Source organism: Jaculus jaculus, chromosome 1 (assembly GCF_020740685.1).
Source record: "Jaculus jaculus isolate mJacJac1 chromosome 1, mJacJac1.mat.Y.cur, whole genome shotgun sequence".
Classification (NCBI taxonomy): Eukaryota; Metazoa; Chordata; class Mammalia; order Rodentia; family Dipodidae; genus Jaculus; species Jaculus jaculus.
In genome coordinates this window covers 242240550-242265002 of record NC_059102.1, presented here as the reverse complement: position 1 = coordinate 242265002, position 24453 = coordinate 242240550, and the positions used below count along the sequence as shown (strand labels likewise).

General features: G+C 49.8%; 1 protein-coding gene across 1 annotated transcript; it reads right to left on the bottom strand.

The window, feature by feature from the left end:
- Nucleotides 1–526: 526 nt before the first annotated feature.
- Fmod (fibromodulin) lies at nt 527–12210 on the bottom strand. The gene is made up of 3 exons (XM_004670718.3): nt 11902–12210; nt 8239–9224; nt 527–2516 (listed from the first exon to the last, which is right to left on the bottom strand). The coding sequence occupies exons 2-3, from the start codon at nt 9215–9217 to the stop codon at nt 2365–2367; spliced, it is 1131 nt and encodes a 376-aa protein (XP_004670775.1). The 5' UTR covers nt 9218–9224; nt 11902–12210; the 3' UTR covers nt 527–2364.
- Between the last annotated feature and the right edge of the window lie 12243 nt (nt 12211–24453).

Genomic DNA, 24453 nt, shown 5'->3' with positions numbered 1-24453 from the left:
CAGCCTGTGGTCATAGCTGGGGTTGCTTTATGAACATCTCAGACTTCCACGTATCTTCCTAAAATGTGCTCTGGTGAACTCAGTGAATGTTCACTTTTATTAACATGGAGCTGTGATAATCTTAATACACTTGGCATGTTATGTAACACATATAAATACATAGCAAATACCAGGTCTTTCTTTACTAGAAAATAGTGGCTTGCTGTGAAAATCTGTTCTCCTAATTATGGTCAACACCTCCTACCACATTTGATGCCTAAAGGCTTTCCAGAAACAAGTGCTCAGAGGAAGGAAAGAAGAGCCAAAGTGGTCTCTAGGCTTCTGGGCTTTGCTAAGCACGGCTGCCCTCAGTTCTATACAGCTGCCACTAGAGGGCAGCAGCCATTAAGACAACAGGACCAGCCAGCTCCAGAATGAATGCGTGGGCAAGAGAGGACCTTGGTGGGAGCAAAGCCTTTGGAGCTACCTTGCTCCCCTCCAAATTAGTTGGACGAGAGTTAGACTTGAAGAACTTTCAGAACACAAATTTTGCTAACAAACTTTTATATAGGCTACGTCTGCCCAAACAGAACAGAAAAGAAAGCAATATGCAGTCCAAGGCCTATATTAGATTGCGTTACATGCCCTTCCAATACGCCTGTAGTCTACCACCAATGACTCCATCCTTGAGATGCACTCATAAAAGAACTTTATTGTTCAGGGTAGCCACCGCTCATGCTTGTCCTGTGATGAGGATCCTTTATAGAGGCATGATGGGGTCCACATGCAGATGCTTCCTGAAGAGCCCGGGCAGAGCAGCCTCACCCTGCGCATCGGCACTCCCTGGGTAAAACAAGCTGGTTTGGCTTTTGTGGACTTCAGGGTCTGGAGCCAAGAACAGAATCCAAAGATCTCTTTCTCTCTTTCAGGGAAACTGCTCCCAAGCACACAGAATCCTGGGTGTAAATGGCATCTGGGCGGGGACTGGACTCAGGCTAATGCCCCTCAACTGGCCTTTGCTGCTCAGACATCTCCATCCCAACAGGGCCCAGAAGAGCTGGTGGGTTACACTGAGAACATTCGGCAGTTAGGAGAATGCACTGCTCTCTAGCCAAGCTACAAAGCACAGCAACCTACAGTAATGAGGGGTGGCTCAGATATATGAGAGCAAGAGGCTATGCCGAGCGCAGGCAAGACTGGGCAGCCTGGTCTGGGTTTCTGTGACCCCAGCAAGCATCTGCAGCAGAGCTGGTCCTCTGATCTGTGGCCTTTGGACACATCAGTTAGCACAGGTTGGCCACACCCCCCTCATTTGGGAAACTGATGGCCAAAGGGTGGTGGGAGTCTGCCTGTCCCCACCTGTATACCAAACCTTCCTGCTTGGATCAAAAGAGGGATGACGGATCTTCCTCATGCTTTGAAAACCACACGGCCTCTACCTTTGAAGCTCAATTCCCAAGTGGGTTGCAGAGCACCCAGGGCAGATGAAACATGGGGCTGCCACCCTCAGTGCAGCTGGCCTGGGGTGTGTTCCTCCCTCATGACAGGTCCTAATGATGACCAATCGAGCTGTCCATCTGTTGAAATTGGACCCACTTTTACAGAGTCGCACAGCTGCTAAACTATAGCTTCATAAATGTATCTAAGCCAGAGGCTGGTTGTCTCCTCGGGCACCAGACCATGGATGTTGTTACTGCATATAGGACCTCTAATCTGGTGACTTTGAACATGTGGGGTTGGGGAGGTGGAGTGATGATTTTCAGCATCTTTCTATCCTCAGGTAATAGTGTGGGCTCTCTCCACAGGTCACTGAGCAACTGCCCCTCTCATGGGGGAGGGGAGAGGTGTCTCCTGGCTGCCTAAGGCATAGAAGAGGCTTCAGGAAAAGAAGGCTGACCGGATAACGTAGGCCAAGAGGGCGGCTGAGCAAGAGGTATGTTTTGAGGCGTAACAGATGGGAGCCCAGAGTAACTGCAAGAGTACCCAACCCATGCAGAAAACCCTTTAAGACAGTTAAGTTTGGGGAAGGATGGCTTCACGAAACTAACTGCCCAAGCAATGCTGACAGTTCATGGCACCAGGTTGTGGGGAGAACTCAGGAATAAAGAGATTTCTGGGAGGTGAGCTGGGACTCCAGGGTTCCTCTTGTTGCCACCATTTCTGTCCCCGGAGAACAGAGGGAGCTCTGCGGCTGTCCTCTGCAGAAGTCTGCCTGGCCTTGATCCCACCTAACCTTGCCTATGGGGAGGAGACTAAAGAGGAGCCCACAGACTCCTGTCACGTGCTTGTCCCAGACCTTCCAGCAAAAGCCAAACCAAGCCATCAAGCCGAATGCAGTGGGGCGGTGACTGGGCTGTGAGCCCTGGTGCCCAATGCGCGGGCCACTCAGATCTCGATGAGGCTAGCCAGGCGCAGGCAGAGGGGCGCGTCCACGGGCACGGCGCTGCGCTTGATCTCGTTCCCGTCCAGACGCAGGACCTGCAGCTTGGAGAAGTTCATGACGTCCACCACGGAGCAGAAGCTGCTGATGGAGAACTCTGGGGGGGGGGGGGGGGGAAGAAGGGCAGTGGGTAGAAGAGGCGCAGCTCAGAGGCCAGGCACGGTGGGCCAGAGAGCCCCTGTGAAGCCCTGAGGTACAGACGCCGGAGGTGAACGGGGGACTGGTACTGTTGGGGACAGAACTAGGGCCTGAGTGGGGGGCTGCCTGTGCTTCTGCCACTCAGTCGCCTGCTTCCCACCTCCACCTGTGTTTGGAGTCCCAGGCCCTGAGTGTCCTTCCTACCAAGTCGTTTCTGTCTCCAGGCAGCACGGAGCAGCAGAGGCTAACCAGAGAGCAAAGCTACTCAAAGCACTTGGCTGCTTCTGGAAGGGAGGGCTTTGCTCGAGGAAGTTTGGGGACATGGAGGGACCCTAGTCTTGAGTACTTCAGGTAGAGAAGATATCAGGATGTGAATGATAGGACTCCCAGCCGAGAGCCCCCGCATCTGTGGGCCAGAGCTTTCAGGGGCTCCTGAGCAGATGGCTGATGCACTGTTTAAAAATCAAATAAATGATTCCCCTGTCTCCTGCATTTAATAAGTTATGTTTCTTTCTCCTGCTTTCTCCCTGCCTCTGGAAAAAATGACCTCATCTAACCCAGGCTGACTTCAAGCTTGCAATGTAGTCAAAGCTGGCTTTGAACTCCTGATCTTCCTGCCTCTACCTTCCCAGTACTGGGATCCCAGATGTGCACCATCATGTCCTATACAGTCTATCCTTTTAATTTCAAAAGTTGCCTTGTGGAGGAGTCCTCCTAAGCCATGTAATAGATAAAATAGTTCCACAGGTTTCAACAGAAACCCCCCCACAGTTCTCTCTAGTCCTCCGGGATAAGTCAACCGCCCTGTCTCCAGTTTACCAAGTCAGTAACTTGGAAAAAAAAAAAGACCCCAGTTAAAATACTAGCAGGACCCCAAAGTCCCTATTGAAAGCCCACAAAGCCTCTCAGGACTGCCTTCTGCTTGATGACTGAGGGTCATTCTCTGCAGAGAGGACTGGAGGAAGGTGACCGTGGCATGTGGAAGGAACAGCGTGAGTGGGCACATTACTGACAGCTGCAACTCAGACTCAGGTGCAGAACCAGGCTGACTTCTTCTCACCAAAGCTTGCCATGGGCCGAATAGAGCTGGCAGGGATATGGGGAGGTGGCTCAGTGGGTGGTTAAAGGCATTTGCTTGCACAGTCCTCTGGTTGGGGCTCAATTCCTTAGCAGCCAATAAAGCCTAACATAAAAGTGCTCCTGTGACTGGTTTTCCTTTGCAGTAGCAAGGCACTCCAGTGTGTGCACACACAAATACACATGTGCACATGCTGCGCGTAGGTTAAAAAAAAAAAAAAACTTTAAAAACGGAGCTGTTAGGAGCTAGCCTAGCTCCTTTTCTTGGCTCAACCATGGGGGATGCTCCTGGGAGATGTTGTGGGCATGGAAACGAAAGGCCTGAAGAACACAGCACAGAGGCACGGCGGAGGAAGGGTGTGGATTTGAAGTAGCACTGTTGACTGAGTCCAGTCTCCATCCAGAACTGACCATACGAGATGGCAGGCTGCTGCAGCTCAACGTGCGCTGCACACAGGGACGTAGGACCCAGGGCCGCAGAACAATTAGACCCTGGGAAGTGTGGGGACGGGGAAATGCCTTTTGCGGAGGAGCAGGAGATCTGGGGTGCTTTTGTATGCTTCTCCTCTAGTCCCCAGGAACAGTTTCAGTGGGCAGGTTGAGGGCAGCGTCTAGGTTAAGGGGTAGCTCTGTGGTATCTGTGTATAAGGGGACAGCGAAGGGGCCCGGTTTCAGGATTACTTCTGGAAGATTTTCTCCCAGCCTGGAGCCTGCAGACTGCGGAAACACATTTCCAGCTATGAGCACATACTCGGGGGCAGCTAGACACGTAGTGTATAGATTAGGCACACATAGACTTCTGGAATCCCCCCTCCAAAAAAAAAAACCCAGACCTTCCCCAAACCCATAATAGGACAGAGCTTCTGTATAGAGGTCTTGGCAGACATTTTCCAGCCCGACTAAATACTGACATAAGTCTTTCCAAATTCCAATACCCGCCCCACTCTACTGGATCCCACAGCTTCCGAACAACATTCTGCGGTGCTGTCCCCTAGCTGCTGCCAGGCTGGAAAAACTGAGAGAGACCTGGAGGGACAGGAAAGGAGGGAGAGGACTTTGTCTTATCTGTCTGAAGGCATGAAGTTCCCACACTGTTGGCTCCTCCCTCAAAGCACACCTTCTCCCCCACCCCAAGTCCCTGGCTTCCAGTGTGGGGAGACCTATAGGCCTCCCTGCTGCTCGTTGCGGGTGGGGGGCACATTTGGGGGTCTGTCTGTGAGATTTCTCTCTGTTCAGTCAGGGATGCCTGACTCTGGAAGGCAGGTGTCCAGAGTACTCCAGAGGCCGAGTGACCTGGAGACAGAGTTTTCCTTTCTCTATGCCTCAGTTTGCCATCTTTGCAATGTGGAAAACAACCAGAATTGTATCTGTTAACTTCAAAGCGGCAATGAGAAGAAAAACTGATAATATTTCCCATGTACTGGTTCTTAAACTGTGCCCAGGCCCTTTGAACCATGCCTAGGCTAATTTACTAATTTAAGAAAGGTAAGTCATTGAAATTATTTTGCTTAAAGAGAAGGCTGGGGGAGACCAGAAGAGGGGCTTAGGCTTAAGTCACACACATAGGATTTGGAGTATATACTGAAAACTTTTGGGTGGTTTTAACAGAAAATTTTCTTCCAGGACTTTTAAACATGTCATTGGGTAATATATTTTCTGATCAGTTTTCTACCTTGTATAAGACCAGCAGGCAGGGATGCTCTGACAAAGTTCCCTTTGCCCCACCTTTCCCTGCACGCACAGTTTGGTATTAACTAATGGATTCTTTCTCAGGACAGTGGCTCCTTGATGTCACATTGTCAGGGTCGCACATGGATGAGGCACAGCATATAGTGTGACATTTTTGATATGACAATCCTCCTGGATTCAGAGTAGGTGACAGGAGACTGCTAGGTGGTTATAAAGCCATGAGAAAATGCCAAACTTTGGTGGGATGTGACATCTTCAAGATGGCTTAAAGACTCCTCCTACACCCTTATCCTGGATTTTACAAGCCCTCCCTCCTCATGAGAGACTTAAATAAGAAACAGCTTAGAGTGTGCCCGGAAGTTCAGATAAAAGGCCCAGACAGACAGACAGATGCCTCTCCGACTCTGCGGGGTGGCTGTCCCCCCTCCACTGCTCTCTGAGGCTAGCTGTCTAGCTCATTAACATCTTGCTGAATAACAATCTGTCCACTGAGTACAGAGAAGAGGCAAGGGAGGGGGAGAGGCAAGATTCCCCTTGCCTGTGTAGTTTTGACTGCTCATTCCTTCCCAGCAGGCTGTACTTCAAAGCCTGTGCTTGGTCATTCGTGGGCCTCCCTCCCCCAGTGCAGAAGCCTGGCCAACAGAGGGAGGGAAGCTAAAGGCTGCCTGGGGACCTTCCAGCTGAGATGAAGGCATCAGAGGCCCTGGGACATGGTCTGTACATTCTGAGAGGAAGAGGCTAAAAAGCCATCATTTTATCTGAAATTCATCTTTTAGTTCTCGGCTTCAAAGAAACAGTCCAGTGCAAAGGAATGCTTGTAAAACACCCAGCCCTGCCTGCACCCAGGGAGGCCAGGCTCATGTTTCTCTGGGGGCGGGCCTCGGCACCGGGGACTCCTTGGACTCCAGGGAGAACTGATCCCAAGTGCCACATTTAGAAGCTCTAAGAGGCTGCTCGTTAGGGTCGGGGGTGCATGTACGTGTGGACAGTGTGTGTGGCCTGGGGTACGTACAAGTGTGAGCATGCGCAGATGCACATGCCCTGCGCCCGTACTGGGGGAGGCAGCGGAGGACTTCCCGTGCCCTTCTTTATTGCTCGTCCCCTCACGTCTTTGAGGCGGGGCCTCCCTCTCAACTGGGAGCTGCCATTTTCAGCCTGCAAACCCCAGAAAGTCTCCAGTCTCAACCCTTACCCTGCAATTCGGACTGGGATTACGGGCTGGGGGGGGGGGGTCCAGGTTCAGTTTTTTTAGGTGGGCTCATGGGGAAACAAACAGGGGCAGTCTCAGGCTCCTTTATGCCCTCATGCTTAAGCAGCAAGTTAACTGCTGAGCCATCTTCCCAGCCTGAGGCTGCTCATTTTTGTCCACCAGCTGTTAAAAACACCAAGAAGACAGGAGGCCAGGCTGTGGCCTAGGCTCCTATCTAGTGGTCATCCAGGGAGAGATAACAGACAGCTTGTGTCCTATTGTGGCTGGGCAGAAGGCCAGAAGTCTTGGGTTCTTAGCAGCCCAACCTCCTCCCAAGATGACCCATCTCTATGAATAGCCCCTCCAGACCCTCTCCCAGATTCTAACACACGGTTCCTTCTTCTCAAACATGTCCTTTCCAGGTGCCTCAAGTGACTAGTGCTTCCTGGCAATCCCCTGTCCAACAGTGGCTTCGTGTGGTCTTCCCCAGCACGTGCCCACTCACCAGACAAGCCCTAGACTGAAACCTTCATCTCCTCAGAAGTGGTAGGAGGATTGCTGTGAGTTCAAGACCACCCTGAGAATACATAGTGAATTCCAGGTCAGCCTGAGCTGAGCTAGAGTGAGACCCTACCTCAAAAAAAAAAAAAAAAAAGCTGGGGAGAGATAGCTTAGTGGTTAAGGCACTTGCTTGTAAAGCCAAAGGGCCTAGATTCGACTTCCCAGGATCCATGTAAGCCAGAGTCTAGAGTTCGTTTGCAGCAGCTAGAGGCCCTGGTGTGCCCATTTTTTTTTCTCTTTCTCAAAAGAATAAATAAAAATTAAACAAAAATGAAAAGGGGGGCTGGAGAGATGGCTTAGTGGTTAAGCACTTGCCTGTGAAGCCTAAGGACCCTGGTTCGAGGCTCAATTCCCCAGGACCCATGTTAGCCAGATGCGCAAGGGGGCGCAGGTGTCTGGAGTTCGTTTGCAGTGGCTGGAAGCCCTGGCATGCCCGTTTTCTCTCTCTCTCACACTCTTTCTCTCTCTGTCACTCTCAAATAAATAAACAACAACAAAAAAATTAAATAAAAAGGGGGTCAGGAAATGGCTTAGTGGTGAGTGTGCTTGCCTGCAAAGCCTAAGGACCCATGTTTGACTCTCCAGGTCCCTCCCACTAAGCCAGATGCAAGGTGATGCAAATGCGCAAGGTTGCCCATGAGCACTAAGTGGCGCATGCTTCTGGAGTTCTATTACAGTGGCTGGAGGCCCTGGTGTTCCAATTCTCTCTCTCTAGTTCTCTCTCACTCTCTAACATAAAAAAGGTGTGTGTGTGGGATTGATTCAAAAAAAAAAAAGGAAGAGGAAGAAGTGGTCTTCTGAGTCAACTCACTCCACACTGAGCTTGCCTTGTTGCTTTCTTTCTTCCTTCCTTTCTATTTTTTTTTAGAGGTAGGGTCTCACTCTAGCCCAGGCCAATCTTGAATTCACTATTTAGTCTCAGGATGGCCTCAAACTAACTCAGGGTGATCCTCCGACTTCTGACCCTCAAGGGCTGGGATTAAAGGCACGTGCCACCGCGGGGCCTCACACTGAGCTTCCTGAGCTCGGCTGGAATACAGCGAGCACTGCCTGCACGCCTCTGTGCGGGGCTCAGGGCCTCACTTGTACCCTTCGGCTCCTGCTTTAGCTGCTTCTGCACGGCCAACGCTCAGGGAGCCAGCGCTCCTCCCCTCCCGAGCCTCACCGTTGATCCTGTTGCCTTGGAGGTAGAGGTTCTCCAGGTTGGTGTTCACCGGGGGGATCTTCTGCAGCTGGTTGTAGGACAGGTCGAGCTCAAGGAGGCTGCTGGAGTTGAACGTGTTGGTGGCCAGGCCATTGTTGGTGAGACTGTTGTGGGACAGCCTCACGTACAGCAGCTTGGGCGACCCTCGGAAGTAACTGTCGGGGACGGTGTAGACGTTGTTGTGCTCCAGGTACAGTTGCTCCAGGGCCGAGGGCAGCCCATCGGGCACTCTCCGGAGGTGGTTGTAACTCAGGTCCAGCAGGATCAGGGACCGGAGGCCCCTCATGGAACTGCCCACTTCCTGGATCTCGTTGTGTTGGAGGTACAGAGCCGTGAGGTTCTCCAGCCCCTCGAGCGCGTTGTTGGGGACCCTCGAGATCTGGTTGTGGTCCAGGTGCAGCTCTTTGAGGGACCGGGGCAGCGGGCCGGGCATCCGGGTCAGGTTGTTGTGGTCCAGGTACAGCCTCTCCAGGTGCCTCAGCTTGGAGAAGACCCTCCTGCCCACCTTGTCGCTGGTGATCTGGTTGCCGTGGAGAGCGATCCAGAGCAGACCCGTGGCGTTGTCGAAGACGCTTTCCTGGATGGAGGAGATCTGGTTGTTGTGGAAGTAGACGTACTTCATGCGGGAGGGCACGAAGGGCAGGTACTTGAGGTTGCGGTTGTCACAGTACATGGCCGTGGGGAAGTTGGGGGGGCAATCACACTCGTGGGGGCAGTCGCGGGGCTCTGGTGGGGGCGGAGCCCCGTAGGCATAGGCTGGGCCTTCCTCCACCCCGTAGGGGTAGGGCTCAGAGGGCTCATATGGGTAAGGGTCATAGGGGTCGTAGTAGGTGGACTGCTGGCTGCGCAGGTATTGGAACCACCAGTGAGAGTCGTCGTCATACTGAGCCCGGGAAAGGGAGCAGAGCCCTGCTAGCAGCAGGAGAGAGGCCCACTGCATTTTGTCTCTGCGGAAAAGGAGAGAACAGAGTGAACGGGGCATGGGTGAAGGTGCGGGAGGGCAGCCACGTGGGGCTCTGAGCAGTGCGCGTGACCCGGTGAGCTCGAGGTGAAGCCCTTCAGAGCGGGGACCTTGCTTTCCCATTGGCCCTGCGCACACGCCGAGAGCTGGACCTTGGCCATCTGGGTTGAGAGATCAGTGCTTTTGCTCCTGAGTGTATAGCCACAGACATTAGAAGGAACTTGAGCGGGCTGGGGGCTGCATTTTTTGGGAAGGAGCAGAGCTCTAGGAGTCTCGAGCATCCTGAAAGTTCTGCTGGGGAGGCTGGAAAACCCACACCACATCTCTCTCTGTCTCACTTTTTCCTCTCCTTAGGAATGATAGGGTACTACACTTCAGACCCAAATTCCCATCTAGTTTGGGCTCCCAGGGAAATACAATCTTCTGAGAGTACCAGGAAAAAGTTTTCAGTCTCTTCCCATGCGTCTGGGAAACCTCTGGAAGTGGCTGAGACATCAAAGGAAATCTGAGCTACTTCTGGAAGATCTTATGGTGTCTTGGGAAGGCTGGGGGTTTTTGGTCCTGAGTATGTGGGGAGAGTGTGGTCCCTCTGTGGGTATCGCCAGGCTTGGGCTATGTCCAGAGTGCCAGCATCCCTAACGGTCTGTTGGATGAGAAAACCCGCTGGCTAAGAGCTTGTGGCTGTGCCTGTACGTGGTCCTCATGCACATAGATCCAGCCCTCTCCAGACCGGGGACTGGGCACTGGGTGTGTTCGAGAGGGTGCTGACTGTATTGAGTGTGGGCTGTCTCTCCTGCACCGCCTAGCAAAGAGCTCGTGCCCACCATGGGGTTTGTACAAGAGCCATGAGAGTGGCAAGAGGAATGAGTGAGGAGCACTGAGTCCTGGACTACAAATGGAGGTTCTGGGGGTGGGATTTAAAATCCCCTCTCCTAGCCTGGGCATGCTGGTGCACGCCTTGAATCCCAGCACTCAGGAGGCAGAGGTAGGAGGGTCGCCGTGAGTTCAAGTCCAGCCTGAGACTGTATAGTGAGTTCCAGGTCAGCCGGGACTAGAGTGAAGCCCTACTTCGAAAAACCAAAATAAATAAATAAATAAATAAAATCCCCTCTCCAATCCTACCTCCTTCAAGTAATGACACCTAACTTAACAGGCTCCATACTGAGGCCACCCATGCTGCTGAGCAGCCTGTTGTTGCCTCTGAGCTGAAACTTGCTGTGCTAGCGAAATGAGAGCAAGGCAAGCTGGGGCCACCTGAGAGGGAAGCTGGAAGTATGGGAGATGAGGGACCCCAGTTTCTTTGGCCAGTTTCCACAGACCCTATAGGCAATGGGCATCTCCCAGAGTGTGACTCTTACACGGAAAAGGCTTAGAACCTTTCTTGGGCTTGGAAAGAACCACCTGTCGATCTCACATTGTTGTTGGACCTGGCTGGGGTTGACTGCTGGGGACAGGAGAGGGAAGGAGCGTAAATGCCACATCAAACCCAATAACCTGATGAGGAGGGACCCTGACTGTGATGGTCAAAGTAGTCACTTTCTAACCACGTCAGCCCTCTCTTCCCTGAAAGCAGTTCCCTTTGGTCCAGTTCATCCCATCAGCCTCTGAGGGTGGGCACTACCCTGCTCATCCTTGGGCAGCTGCAGGCCTTAGACAAAGAGTCACAGTGTTTCTGAGGAGCAGACCCAACTGCCCATTGCCTGGGCATGCTGGCTGGTCCCTGGCTCTAACCAGGAGAGAAGACGGATGGAGCGGCCCACTGCCAAGAGCGCATTTTTCCATGCACAGCCCTGGGCTGCTGTAGGACTGAGGTGGCTGTCTGGGGGGCTGGCACAGTGAGCCTCTGTCTCCATTTCTCCTTCTTGTAGCCTAGGCACCTTGGCAGAAGAAAGCCACCTTCCTCTTCAAGACTGGCTTTCCAGGGGCAGTGTGCCCAGCCCTTGTGGCCTCTTCTCAGAGCCACGGCTGCTGAAAGAGGTTGCTGGGGAGTGAATGCCTGTCCTTACCCCACCCCAGATTGTTCACTCTTACATTGCTTCTTGTGTTAGACCCTCTATACAGTGCAAAGTTTCCAAGACGGGCACTGTCTGAGATGGGGGTGCTGCCATAGGGGCTGCTATGCTCTTCAGGTCTTCCCTCCTATTGGAGCCGAGGTCAAACAGCAGCCATCTCCTATGCTGAGTGGCCCCGATTCAGGCCACAGCTCCCTGGATGTGGCTGACCCTTAACACTTCTCTGTATTTTCCTCCTTTCACACCAACATCACACACTATACAAAACTTGCTCCCCAATAGCATTTGATTACCACACCCTCTCTAAGACAGATTGCATGGATATTCAGATGCTACCCCAAGTCCCAGCATGTTGGCATCCATGGGCAGCACAGAAAGTGCCCTGGCAGACATCTGGCTCTTCATTTTTCACAGTTGGGAGCTGGACGTCCCCAACTCCAAAGGGAGCTGTAAGAGAAAGGGAAAGTGCTCTTCCCTCTCCTCCCTCTCCCCTTCTTCAGTGTCCCTGAGGTCATGGACCAGGTTGGGCAGAGTAACCTCTCCTTTCCTACCCACCTCCTCAGCCCTGTCCCTTTCCTTGATGTATTTATCATTGATTCATTTCCATAGAATGACAAGGGACAAAACTCAAAGTAAAATGACTAAACTTACCTCAGGTTGAACTTTTTCAGTGACCACGTCTCTCTGCCTGGCCTCCTTGGGTTGGAGAACTTGTGAGAGAGAGGAGCGAGTGCCTACTGAGAGTGAGCGCCTCAGTGCCAGGCCAGGGCCCGCCCCCAAATTCCTAATCAAATATCTTGAAGAGGGGCTGAGGAGTGAGCCTGGCTTTGCAGCCCTGCTGCTGGGGCGGAGCTCACACTCAGCTAAGCAAAATCCTTCTGTGTGCCTGATGCTGTAAAAATCACCTTCTTTCCACTCAGTTATCTTCCCCAAAACACTGGCAGCCCTGGGTCTCTTTCTGCTGAATGAGTTAGCAGCGCCCTAGAAGGTATTTGTACAGTCTCTTGTGAAGCGCCTGGATTTCTCATTAAAGCCACAAAGCAAATGCAGGAGAGGGAGGGCCAGGATTTAAGAAGAGTCCTCTTAACTCTTTCAGCACCTCAGATTCCCGCAGAGAGCCCGGGATTTGCCTTTCTTGGCTCATGTGCCCCCTATTTTCAGGTATTAGATTAGAGAAAGAGGGAACACGCAGACAGTACCACACCCCAGGCGCTGGCTCCAGTTTACCTGTGGCCAGTGAGACCTTTCTGGGCTAACAGCCCCCTTGGATACCAGCTGCTGGAATAAATGGAAAAACTCCAACATTTGTTGAGAACTTACTACGTATTGGCATCAAACATGTCTCTCAATCTTCATAACTTAAAAAAAATTACTTACTTGTTTTTAAAAAATATTTTATTTATTTATTAGGGGGGTGGGGAGGAGAGAATGGGCATGCCAGGGCCTCTAGCCACTGCAAACAAACTCTAGACACATGTGCCACCTGGTGCATTTGGCTTATGTGGGACCTGGGGAATTGAACCTGGGTCCTTAGGCTTTGTAGGCAAGTGCCGTAACTATGAAGCCATCTCTCCAGCCCTCAATCTTCACAACTTTATATGTACTATGATTTGCTTTGTTGGGTTGTAGCAAGGACTGGAGGAGGTAATGTGGGGGAGACACCTCTCTGGGTGGTGCTCAGTCTGTGGTAGTGGCTATTGCTCTTGCACCCATTATACAGAAGTAGCACCCCGAAGCCAGGGGACAACCAAGTTAGAGAAGTGGGGAAGCAAAGGGATTTTTAGGCTGAAAAGGATTTTGGCCTGAATGTTTATAAACAGGTTTTATGCAGTGGAAGCAACCTGACTTACATTTTAGTGTTTTTTAAAAATAATAATTATTTGGGGGGGGTATGTGTTCATCTGTGTGAGCGTGGGCATGAGGGCTGTGGTGTGCATGCAGAGGCTTGAGGATAACCTCGAGTGTGCCCTCGCCTTCCGCCTCGTTTGAGTCAGGATCTCACTTTGTGCCCTGCTGCATTTATCAGACTAGCCTGCTCGTGATCCTCCGGGGATCCTCTTGTCTCCACCTCCTATCCTTGGGTCCCTGCCACAGAGTCAGCCTTATGTGTGCTCTGGGGATCCAAATTCAGCTACCTATGCTTATGTGGTATGATGGCTTACACTGATGCTCGACTTTACAGGACCTGTGATTGGACTCTAGGCAAGCCTACGAGGGATCCTTTTGATTAGGTTAATTGAGGAGAGAAGACCCACCTTAACTGCGGGCGGTGCCGTTTCATGTGCTGAGGCCCAGGACTGGTTCTAACAAGGAAAGTGCCTGAGCACCAGCGTTCCTCACGCTCTGCTGACTCGCGTTCCTGCCCTCGTGCCTTTCCCATCATGGTAGACCGTAACCTTGAACTACAAGCTGAAATAAGCCCTTCCTCCCTCAAGCTGCTCCTCATCAGTGAGAAAGTAACTAATACACAGGACATATGCTTTATTCGCTGAGCTATCTCTGCAGGCCCCTGAATTACATTGAAGAAGCACACAGGAGGACAGCTGTGTGGGAAAACGGAGCTCTAGCCAGCATAGAGGAGGAACGGAGGCAAATTCAGCTGCTTTAGCAGGAGAGCGGGTAGACTATTCTAGACGGGGAACTGAGATGCCTTGCAGATGAATCAGATGTGTGTGGGGGGGGGGGGGTAGGGAGAGTCAAGGATGGTTCCTAGCACTTCATGTAAGCAACTGGGTGGGTGGTTTTAGCACTTTGTGACATGGGGAGAGGGAGAGGGCTAGAGGTGGGTGGAGAACCAAAGTTATGCTCCGGGTGTGTGAAGTTAGAGGTCTGTTAGACATTCCAGTGACGATGCATATAGGCAGCTGGATGTGTGAAACTGAACTTGGAATTGGGAAGCTTGGGGAAAATCCTTGAGAACCATGAGAGTGGATCCTATCACATCTTGGTAGCTTGGATAACCCATCTGTCCAAATGCTCTCTCTTCAAGTAACTGACTTGCATCAACACCCAAGAAACCCCTTTGTTTTAAAAAATAATACCAATTAAGAAACTCTCATTCTGGGCTGGAGAGATGGCTTAGTGGTTAAGACACTTGCCTGCAAAGCCAAAGGACCCAGTTTTGATTCCCCAGGACCCACATAAGCCAGATGTACAAGGTGGCGCATGCATCTGGAGTTTGTTTGCAGAGGCTGGAGGCCCTGGTGCGTCCATTCTCTCTCTCTCTCTCTCTCACTACCTCTCTCTATGCCTCTTTCACTCTCAAATAAATAAATAAAAATAAAGCATTAAGAAAAGAAACTCTCGAGCCGGGTGTGGTGACGCAAGCCTTTAATCCCAGCATTGGGAAGCAGAGGTAGGAGGATTGCCGTGAGTTCGAGGCCACCCTGAGACTCCATAGTGAATTCCAGGTCAGCCTGGGCTAGAGTAAGACCCTACCTCGAAAAACAAAAACAAACAAACAAAAAAAATTAAAAGAAAAGAAACTCTTATAGGATTTGAATATGAAGAATTTACAAGTGTACTTTTGGTAGTTTTTTCTTTGCTGACATGGAATTCACTATGGAGTCTCAGGGTGGCCTCGAACTCATGGCGATCCTCCTACCTCTGCCTCCCGAGTGCTGGGATCAAAGGCGTGCACCACCACACCCGGCACTTTTGGTAGTTTTGATTGTCACAATCAGTCTGAGCTGTTGACTTGGTTAGAGGCTGTTGGAAAGGTGCATGCCAGGGACGCACTCTCCTCAGGATTTAAGGAGAGCTTTTGAAAGGCTGAGACAACATGACGGGCCGTTGCCGACTGCTTACTCTATGCTGGCTGCTTTACTTGTGTGATCTCACTTAATGGCCACAGCATTATTGCTGCATTGGGAATAGGGCTCAGTGACGTAAAATGACTAGCTGGGAAGGGGTACAACAAAGATTTGACTACATGACTCCAAAGCCCCCACACTTTCCTATATAACTCTAGACCAGAGGACTGGCGAGGTCAAGGGGTGATAACCATTCTATTAGGGCTGGGATCAACTCCAGTGCCAACTATTTACAGCCTCCTGCTGTGCTGGAGGCAGGGCTGGGTAAAGATAAGAAGCGGCTGGACCCTAGGGATTCCCCTCCGGACCCTACATGGAGTTCATGTCGATGTACTTAAAGAACGGTATTTCTTCAGTGTCAGGCGTAGTAGCAGGGGATGGGGACAGAGAGAATGGCTGCTCAGAACAGCAAGCTCTGCTCTCAGAGCATCAGTGTGAGAAGAAACATGTACTGATAACTGTCTAATCTTTTTTTTTTTTTTTTTGAGGCAGGGTCTCATGTAGCCCAGATTGGCTTCAAACTAGTCGTATAGCCAAGGATAACTGTGAACTCTCTATTCCCCTGTCTCCACTTCTTGAGTGCTGAGACTGTAGGTATCACCTCTATACCCTGTTTATGTGGGTGCTGGGGATTGGGCCCAGGGCCTCGGGCATGCTAGACAGCATTCTGCCAACTGAGCTACATTCCCATCCCTATAATCATTTTTGAGTGCAGGAAGCAGTCACTTTGTGTCCCAGGACATTGGCCTTGGTCACTAGGCTTGGTTGACACTTCTTCAATGGGCTGAGATAGCTTTGGTGCATACACTCATCAAGTACATGTGTTTATTTGGTAGGATTCCAGCATGCTGACTAATACTGCATTTACTAACAATGAAAGTCAGTTGAGTCTGGAGACTAAATATTGACTGAAATCTCTTCCAATCACACTCCAGCAAAACACGGCAGTCTCTCCATGTGACCCACCAACCATTTTAGTTATTTACTTATTTTTTTTTATTTATTTAACAGAGAAAGAGGGAGGGAGAGAGAGAGAGAGAGAGAGAGAATGGGTGCGCCAGGCCTCCAGCCATTGCAAAGGAACTCTAGACGCCTGCGCCCCCTTGTGCATCGGGCTAATGTGGGTCCTGGGGAATCGAAACAAACATGGCTTTGCAGGCAAATGCCTTAACCACTAAGCCATCCCTCCAGCCCCCACCAACCATTTTTAAAGCAGTGAGAAGTGCACCAGGTCTCTCTATCCTAGGCCGTGGTGGCCTGGGAAGGAGGCAGGCTGGAGAGGTTGGGAGGCAGAGTTCCAGGGACCCCCACACTGTCAGAACTGCTTTATTCTCACCTCTAGGGGAGGGTCTAACCTTCACCTTAACTGATGCTCTGCCTCTTTGGTGTTTGGACCTAGGACCTGAGAACTTGGCCTCAGTATGGGAAGACAAGCAAAGGACATAGATGTCCCCCAGGTTGTGGACAGAGTCCACGTGTGAAAGGAGGTCCCGTGGGACACTAGTGTGCACTGCAAAAAAAAAAAAAAGAGAAAGAGATTGGCCGTGGTATTCATTTCAGTAGTCCCTGGCCCCAGCCAGACACATAGTACCTGGCACTTAGTAGACAATCAGTAAGTTCCAATTACATTCCAGGTGCCCACAGAGCCTGTCTGTCTTCAGTGATCCATCCTGGATGGAATAACCAGCACAAGCCAGGCCAAGAAAACTCTTAGTTCTTCAGGATAATTAGACTCTCCTGGAGATCAGACCACTGTCATTTCCTCCTTCCTCAGAATAGGGCAGGTTCAGCCACAGCCACTATACACAACTTATTGCCTCTGGTATCAGACCAAACCTGACTGGAAGGAATGAAAAAACTTCTGACTCAAAGTCCTACCAGTGAAGACACAGTGGCTGCAAACCCCTTGTTTTCATCCTCCAGAGGACCTGACAACTCTGTTCATGACACAGCCGTGGATTCCAGACAACCCAGGGACGGAAGAAAAATTGAAAATTCATCCAAGCAGGATTCTTGATTGGCTGTTAAGAGGTCAGCAGGGAGATAATCATGGTAATACACTCCAGGCCTTCTGGCCTGTCCGGAACTCTTCTGATGCCAAAGAGGGAATTTAACTAGTCTGATATTTCAATGGCAAGTCTTGGCTGCACTGGCACTGGACACAATGGTGTCCCAAAGTTTCCAAGAGAGATGTTTTCCCTATCCCCCTGGCACTGAGGTCTCATTAGAAGTCCTCACCATGGAGAGTCTGCTCTTTCCATAAGGATGACAGTCACTAAGATGGTGAAGCTGGGGGAAGACTTGCTTTCTTTCAATGGTAAGACAAAGAAGACTGGGTTGCAGAGATGGCTCGGTGGTCAAGGGCACTTGATGCTCAAGCATTAAGGCCTCTTACACCAGAGACCACCACTGAGTTTGACTTCCCAGAACCTGCATAAAAATCTGAGAATGGCCATGTATTGCTGTGACCTGAGTCCTCAGGCGGCAGAGAATCTTTGGGGTTTGCTGACAGACAGCTCCGTGTTGAGGGAAAGGCCCCATCTCAAAGATGAGTGATAAGAGATGTTCTCCTCTGTCATGGGGTGTGCACATCTGCACACGTGTGGGCATACATCACACATCAGACACACCACACACATACACACATGCAAAAACAAAAAAAAAAAGGAAGACAATGTCAACTTCCAAGTCTTAGGAGATGAAATGAAGGCCTCAGAATTTCAACGATCCTTAAGGCTGGAACCCCAATGTTACCAAGGGGCCTTGAGCTTCCTGGTGCCTCTATTGATCATTGCTGATGTTACGGAGATGCTATGAAACCATACAATGGAGGCAGAGGAGGAGCCCTGGGTGGCAAAAGCTCAATGGATTCCTAGCTACTGCCCCATGATGCTCATCCCTGGACAAGGCAGCCAGATGGTGGGCATGGATACCCATATGCCAGCAACCTCTGTGAGGCCACCCTCAAAGTGCTGGGTAGCACCTGCTTCAGCTGCCCTGGAACCCATCACAGCACATTTGAAAGTGGGCTCCAGCAACAACTGGGAAGCATCCTGAGTCTTGTAACCTTCAGGCCAGTGAAGACCCAGATCTGGGCCCAAAGAGACTCTGCTGAGATCACTGAGGGAGTTGAGTAGGTGACCCCATGTGTAAACCAAAGCAAAGGTAATGAATTATGCCTGTCTCCCTCACAGAGTCCTCCTCCTACAGGGAATGGAGAGGGGCTATTGGTGAAGTGCTTTAATTTTCATCTAAAGCACTTTCATGACACAGACTGTTTCTTCTTAGTAAAACATTGGCTGCCGGGGGAAAAGCGGTTCTCATGCTGGTTATGTGAAGAGCCTGCACATCGTTCCACGTCTTTGGCTACCCCACGTGAGATTGGGAAGGGCTGTTCTGGGCAGCATTGGGCAGCAGTTTGCCCTCCTTGTGAGTCCAAAACACACTGCATAACCTCAAGCCAGGTCTGTGCCATAGGGGCTCCTCTGTTGCTGTCTAGGACCCCAATCTCAACCCCTTTATCCCTAAATCTGAAAGGCTTTAGAACTCAATGGGTCTTGGCAGTAACTGTCCTACCCTCACTCAATAGCTGGGAGGTCAAGCTCTATATTCCTTAAATACTCAAGAAGTACATGTTAAGTGCTAGCTGTATGCCTAAGAGTAGCTGATTTCTGCCCTGTGGAAAAAGAAAAGGTCTTGGAGCCAGGTGTGTAAGGGGTGTGGGTTGCCAGGGCAGGGTGGACAAGCCGGGGGTCCTGACACCCTGGGCGAGACCGAGGTTCCTCATGGACAGTCATCCCAAGTCAGCTCTGGAGAGAAGTCAGTGAGTTCTCCCTCAGAGAGAATGATCTGCACTTCACAGCAGGTGTTAAGCAAGGCTCTTTTCAAGGGCACAGCACCTCAAGTTGGCATTATTCTAAGGGGAGAAAAGAGTAGAGTAAGACTGGGGATGGCTGTGGTAGTTGGTCCTAGTTGTCGACTTGGCTGGATTAAGAGATGCTGAGGACTTGGGAACCTCTCTTACGTAGCTTTGGGGGGGCCCTGCCAGAGGACTGGCATGGGATAGCGGCAGGACTCAAAGGGGCAGTCCCTCTCGTCAGAAGGTCTGGAGACTCAAGACACCTGAGGAAGAACGCAGTAGGCACATAAGTGCGAGCCCTGGGGTTTCTTTCTTTTTTGTTTTCTCCCTCCTTCTCCTCTTTCTCCACTTCCCCCTCCTCCTCCTTCTTTTGGAGTGAGTGGGTCTATCGCTGCTGGTAGGGTCCTCCACCGACATCCAACTCTAGCCTCTTCAGCCTCTCGATATGGACTCAATACCAGTGACTCTCCAGGGTGTGTCCAGCTTCTAGGACTGGACCCTTCCGGACCTGATTCTCTCACTGTCCAGCATGCAGAGTCATATGGGTCTTGGCAACTGTCTTAGTAGTAGTCTCTCCCACTTATCTCTCTCCTTATTTTTGGTTTGAAACAAGGTATCACTCGTAGCCCAGGTGGGGCTGGAATGAATAGAGCAAGCCAGGCCCTTACTGTGAAAGCCAATCAAATAAAACGTAGGCTTTTGGTGCTGGTTGCAGAAAGTGTGTGGGGAGAGTGTGTAGACACGGGCTAGGGCAGTCCTAGAGTGCTTAATGGACGGTTGGGAGTCTTGAAAATCAGAATGCTGATTGAAATGCAGATGGTAAAGACTGGGTTCATGAGGTTTCAGATGGGAATACAGACTTTTGGCATTGAACCAGAGAGGCCATCCATATTACATGCTGGCAAAGAAACGAGCTACATTCTGCCTGTGTCCCAAAACTTGAGTGTGGCTGGATTCAAAAGCAATGAGCTACTTTATTTGGAGGACATTTCAAACAGCATAACACTCAGACTGTGGCATGGTTATTGCTCACTGCTTTTAGTGAGGCTTAGTGTCAGAGTCGGGAGCAAAGAGCAGAGGAGAATGATTTGAAGAACAGTCAGTGAGGTGAGAAAGAGAGGTCAAACACATTCGTAGACAAAACAAGTGTATAGGAAGTGGCACTGGAATAATAGAAAGGGTGTCTTCAGGTGAAGGCATACCCATTACAGGGTATGAAAATTCAAAGAAAAAGAGAGCACCTAGCAAGATGTGCCCATTGGTATAACATCAGCATGACTGTTATGAGGGCAACAAACTGCTTTCTGATTGGATTTGAAGCCCACTCCACAGGAAGGAATTCAGATCTGGTGCTGTAAACCTGGTCCAAAGCTCATGGCTCTGGAGGTCATTGGCCAAAGTGCCTGTCAAATTGCCTTCTATTTACCTCTATGCCCATTGACTGGCATTGCTCTCAGCTTTGGTCCCAGAAACTTCCTTAAAGTATATATGTTTAAGAGAGAGCCAGAGAGAATGGCCACGCCAGGGCCTCCAGCCACTCTAAACAAACTCTAGATGCATGTGCCACCTTGTGCAGCTGGCTTATGTGGGTCCTGGGGAATCAAACCTGGGTCCTTTGGCTTTGCAGGCAAGTGCCTTAACTACTAAGCCATCTCTCCAGCCCCAGAAGCTTCTTTTCACAGTGGGCAGCAGCTACTGCACAGACTCAAAACTAGTGAAAGTGCTGAGAATCAGTGTGTTGACTGATCGATCAGTCCTAAGTGAGATATTTACATGACCCCTGCAAGGCTCAGGGGACATCATGGAAGAGGGGACAAAAATAACTTAAGAGGGGTGAGGTGTTATGGAATGCTGTCCTCTATGCATGACATGGATATTGTACTCTTGAACTCTAAGAAGCTGTGATTGCCTATACAACACCTGCACAAGGTTAAGTTCATCAACATTTCATCATGGAGGGGTGAGGAGCTCATGAGACCTCCCCTCCTTGAGGATTTATAGGCAGTTAATGGTTGCTGGGAGAGAAACATATTTTTTTCTCTCTTTATTTTCCCTTGTGACCCATGAGTTTAATTAGGGTGGCTTATATGAGCATACGTGAGTATGAGCAACTTACCAGTGACGACACCACTGAAGAGAATGTCTTCCGCTTCAGCAACCACTGACTGCCAATAGCACTTCAGAGAAGGGTGGGGATTTTATGAGCGCCCCCTCTTTCCCCGCCAAGAAAGATATTTTCTTCAGTGGCAAATCTGCTGGCAAGTTGCTCATGAACTTGTCAATAGCCCCTTATCCATGTCCCTGTAGGTAACCCTCCATTAAACCCACTGGTTTATCCAAAAAAAAAAAAAAAAAAAAAAAAAGACATGAAAGTCAAAGGAGAACTACTATTTGGGAAGAGGAAGGGATCAGCAGACGGGGGAGAAGGGCAAGACATGATGATGAAGTGAATATGGTCAAAGTACAATATATACATCATGAAAAACTCGTTATTATGTAGAATGTATGCTAATTTAAAAAACTTGAATAGAGAGTCCACAAAGGTCACCTAGGGAAGTGTTTTTTGAGGCTCCACTTGAATGTAGGCATTCAGAGGCCACTGTAGGTATGACTCAAGGAGGCCTGGCTGCTTGGCAAGCTATGTTAGAACTTGACATCACCCACACAGCACTGTTATTTCAAGTGTGCAGAGGGCAAGCCTTGTAGGCTCCCAGGTTCCAGAGAAAAGCTTTGGAGGCCAGGCAATATGTAGCAGGGTTAGATTCCCTAATGAGAACCACTGAGTGGGATATGGGGGAAGCCTTTGAGTGTTAAGTTTAAGTTGCCATGGAAACCCTAGGATGCTGGAAATGCCAGGGACCCAGGACATCAACTGAGGAAAGCTGCAAGCACCAAGTGGAGCCAACACAAGAGAGACCCTGGGTGCATCCAGCAGCCGGGGTGCCCAAGCCTGTAGGAATTCAGGTGGCGACACCATCATGTGTCTGAATGCTGGACATGGAGCTACAAGATTTAATGTTTGCCCTGCTGGGCTTAACTTTTGCTTTGTCCAATCTTTCCTAACTCCCTTTTAGAATGGGAATGTTTACTCCGTGTCATATTTACTGGAAATACGTAACTTTCTTTTTGATTTTACAGGGTCTCATAGTTAGGAGATTGTCTTGAGTCTAAGTAGAGATTTTTGGGCTTTTGACTGGTGTTTGGATCATGAAGTCAGTGGAGACTCTTAAAGTTAGTGTAAATCATTTTGCATCATGAGATGGTTGTGAGTGTACTGGGAACCAGAGATGGAACATTACAGTGTGAATAGTGAATGTCCTGCTTGCTCATGGTTTGGATGCTGGGTCCCCCAGCTGGTAGCAGTACTGCGGGGGGGGGGGAGGGGGGAGGGGCGGGTGAAGAGCCTTTAGGAGGCGGGGTCTGAAGATTATACCTGCCTCTGATTCCAGCTGGAGTCCCTCTCTCTTTGTTTTTCGGTTTTTCAAAGTAGGGTCTCACTTTAGCCCAGGCTGACCTGGAATTCACTCTGTAGTCTCAGGGTAACCTTGAACTCACTACTACTCCTACCTCTGCCTCCCAAGTGCTGGGATTAAAGGCATGCGCCACCACGCCCGCCACGGAGTCTCTTCTTGATAGCCTGAGATGTGAGCAGATCTGCTGTGCACTCCGCTGTCCTGACGGAGCTCTTCTGCCGCCATGCCTTCCCCACTACACTTAAGTGGCTTCTGCCAGATATCTGGTCATAGTGACACAAAAGTTACAGATGCAAAAGAATTAACTGAGTTCAAGGATGTAGGTTCCTTCCCAGTAGGGAGCTTAATGATGACTGTTGCAGTCTGGTTTGCATTGCTGGCAGAAATCATCTGACCAAGAGCAGCTTGTGGGAGAAAAGGTTTGTTTTGGTTTACAGACTTGAGGGGAAGCTCCATGATGGCAGGGGGAAATGATGGCATGAGCAGAGGGTGGACATCACCTCCTGGCCAACATTAGATGGACAATAATGACAGGACAGTGTGCCCAACACTGACAAGGGGACACTGGCTATAACACCCATAAGCCCGCCTCCAGCAATACACTGCCTTCAGGTGTTAATTCCCAAATCTCCATCAGCTGGGAACCTAGCATTCAGAACACTGAAGTTTATGGGGGATATCTGAATCAAACCAACACAATGACCCTGTGATTCTCTCTTTTCCTGTCCTTTTCTTTATTCTCTTTTCTTTTTAAAAAGTGAGGGGTCTTGCTGTGTTGTCCAGGCTGGCCTTGAACTCCTAGATTCAAGTGATCCTCCTGCCTCCTAGTTAGCGGAACTTACGGGAGCATATCACTGTGCCCAGCAATGGTGATCCTTTGACAAACTGCAGCCATTGTTGATGATTTTAATAGAATGTAGCTTCTTGAGGAAGGAGGGGATGATATTGTGTGTCCAAGTCATTGTAAAATGCTTTCCCTATATTTGGCCTTTTCTAAACATTAGTTGAATAAATGAAAAGTAAAAACGTTGGACATCACTAAAAAGCAGTAAATCTACCTTGTAACCCAAGTCTATCAGAGAGAAGGCTATCAAGGGTAAAGGTGGGTTTCAGTAACTGGAATCATGCAGTTCCCTGATAAGAACAAGAGGGGGTGATTTCAGGCTCAGTTAACTCTCTCTGAAAAGTACTTTTGGGGAATCAGTAGGAAAATAACTTCCCTACCTTTCCAGTGGGTAATGGAAAAGATCATGATTCAAGAGCCAAGTACAGAGCAGCTCAGAAGCAGAGATGCCATGAATTCTTTCTTCTCAGAAGTTTAAGAATCAGGCTGGGGGTGTAGCTTAGTGGTAGAGTACTTGCCTAGCATGCATAAGGTCCTAAGTTCAATTCCTGGCACTGCAAAAAGAAACAAACAAACAAAAAAGAGTGAATCAAGTTTGGGAAAAGTGGTCTAAGAATATGTAATTCCTGTGAGCTCAGATTGCTGAAAAGCATTGCATTTTCTTCCTTCAAATGAGGCTAATGGACCGATAGAGCTCCTGTGATCATAAAGAAATGGAATGTTGCAGGATCAGAGCCAAATTACCTTGGGCTACCTTTAGCCCCTCAGTAGCCATTTATTGCCCACCTATCCTTGTGACTATCAGGTTATCAGATGAAACCATTTTGGAATATACTAACAGACCACCAGCTCCTACCAAGCCAAGGGCCAAGAATGTCATCAGACAGCTCCTGAAGCCTGTAGCAGAGACTTCCCTGCTTTGCTATAACCTGCCCACCTGAGGTTCCCAGCAATGTATTGGAAAAGTGCCTTGATTTATGACTTTCTTTTGCTGTGTAACTATGAAACCCTCATGAACTTGTGAACATGTTGCAATATGTCATTTGAAGTGACCTGGTCACTCATAGTTTGCTCTAGCATAAACTATCTCTTATCCCCTTTGAGGTGAGAGCTGTGTTGTTTTGTGTCAGCACAGTAAGCAGTAGCTCCATTTGAATCCCCTTGGACTGAGGAGATTAGCTCCTACCTGGTGATAGATGGGGCTAATTCCTCAAT

Coding starts and splice junctions, on each gene's coding strand:
- Fmod (XM_004670718.3), bottom strand. CDS start 9,217: ATGCAGTGGGCCTCTCTCCTGCTGCTAGCAGGGCTCTGCTCCCTTTCC. Junction 2,517..8,238: donor CCAAGGCAACAGGATCAACG/GTGAGGCTCGGG, acceptor CCCCCCCCCCAG/AGTTCTCCATCAGCAGCTTC.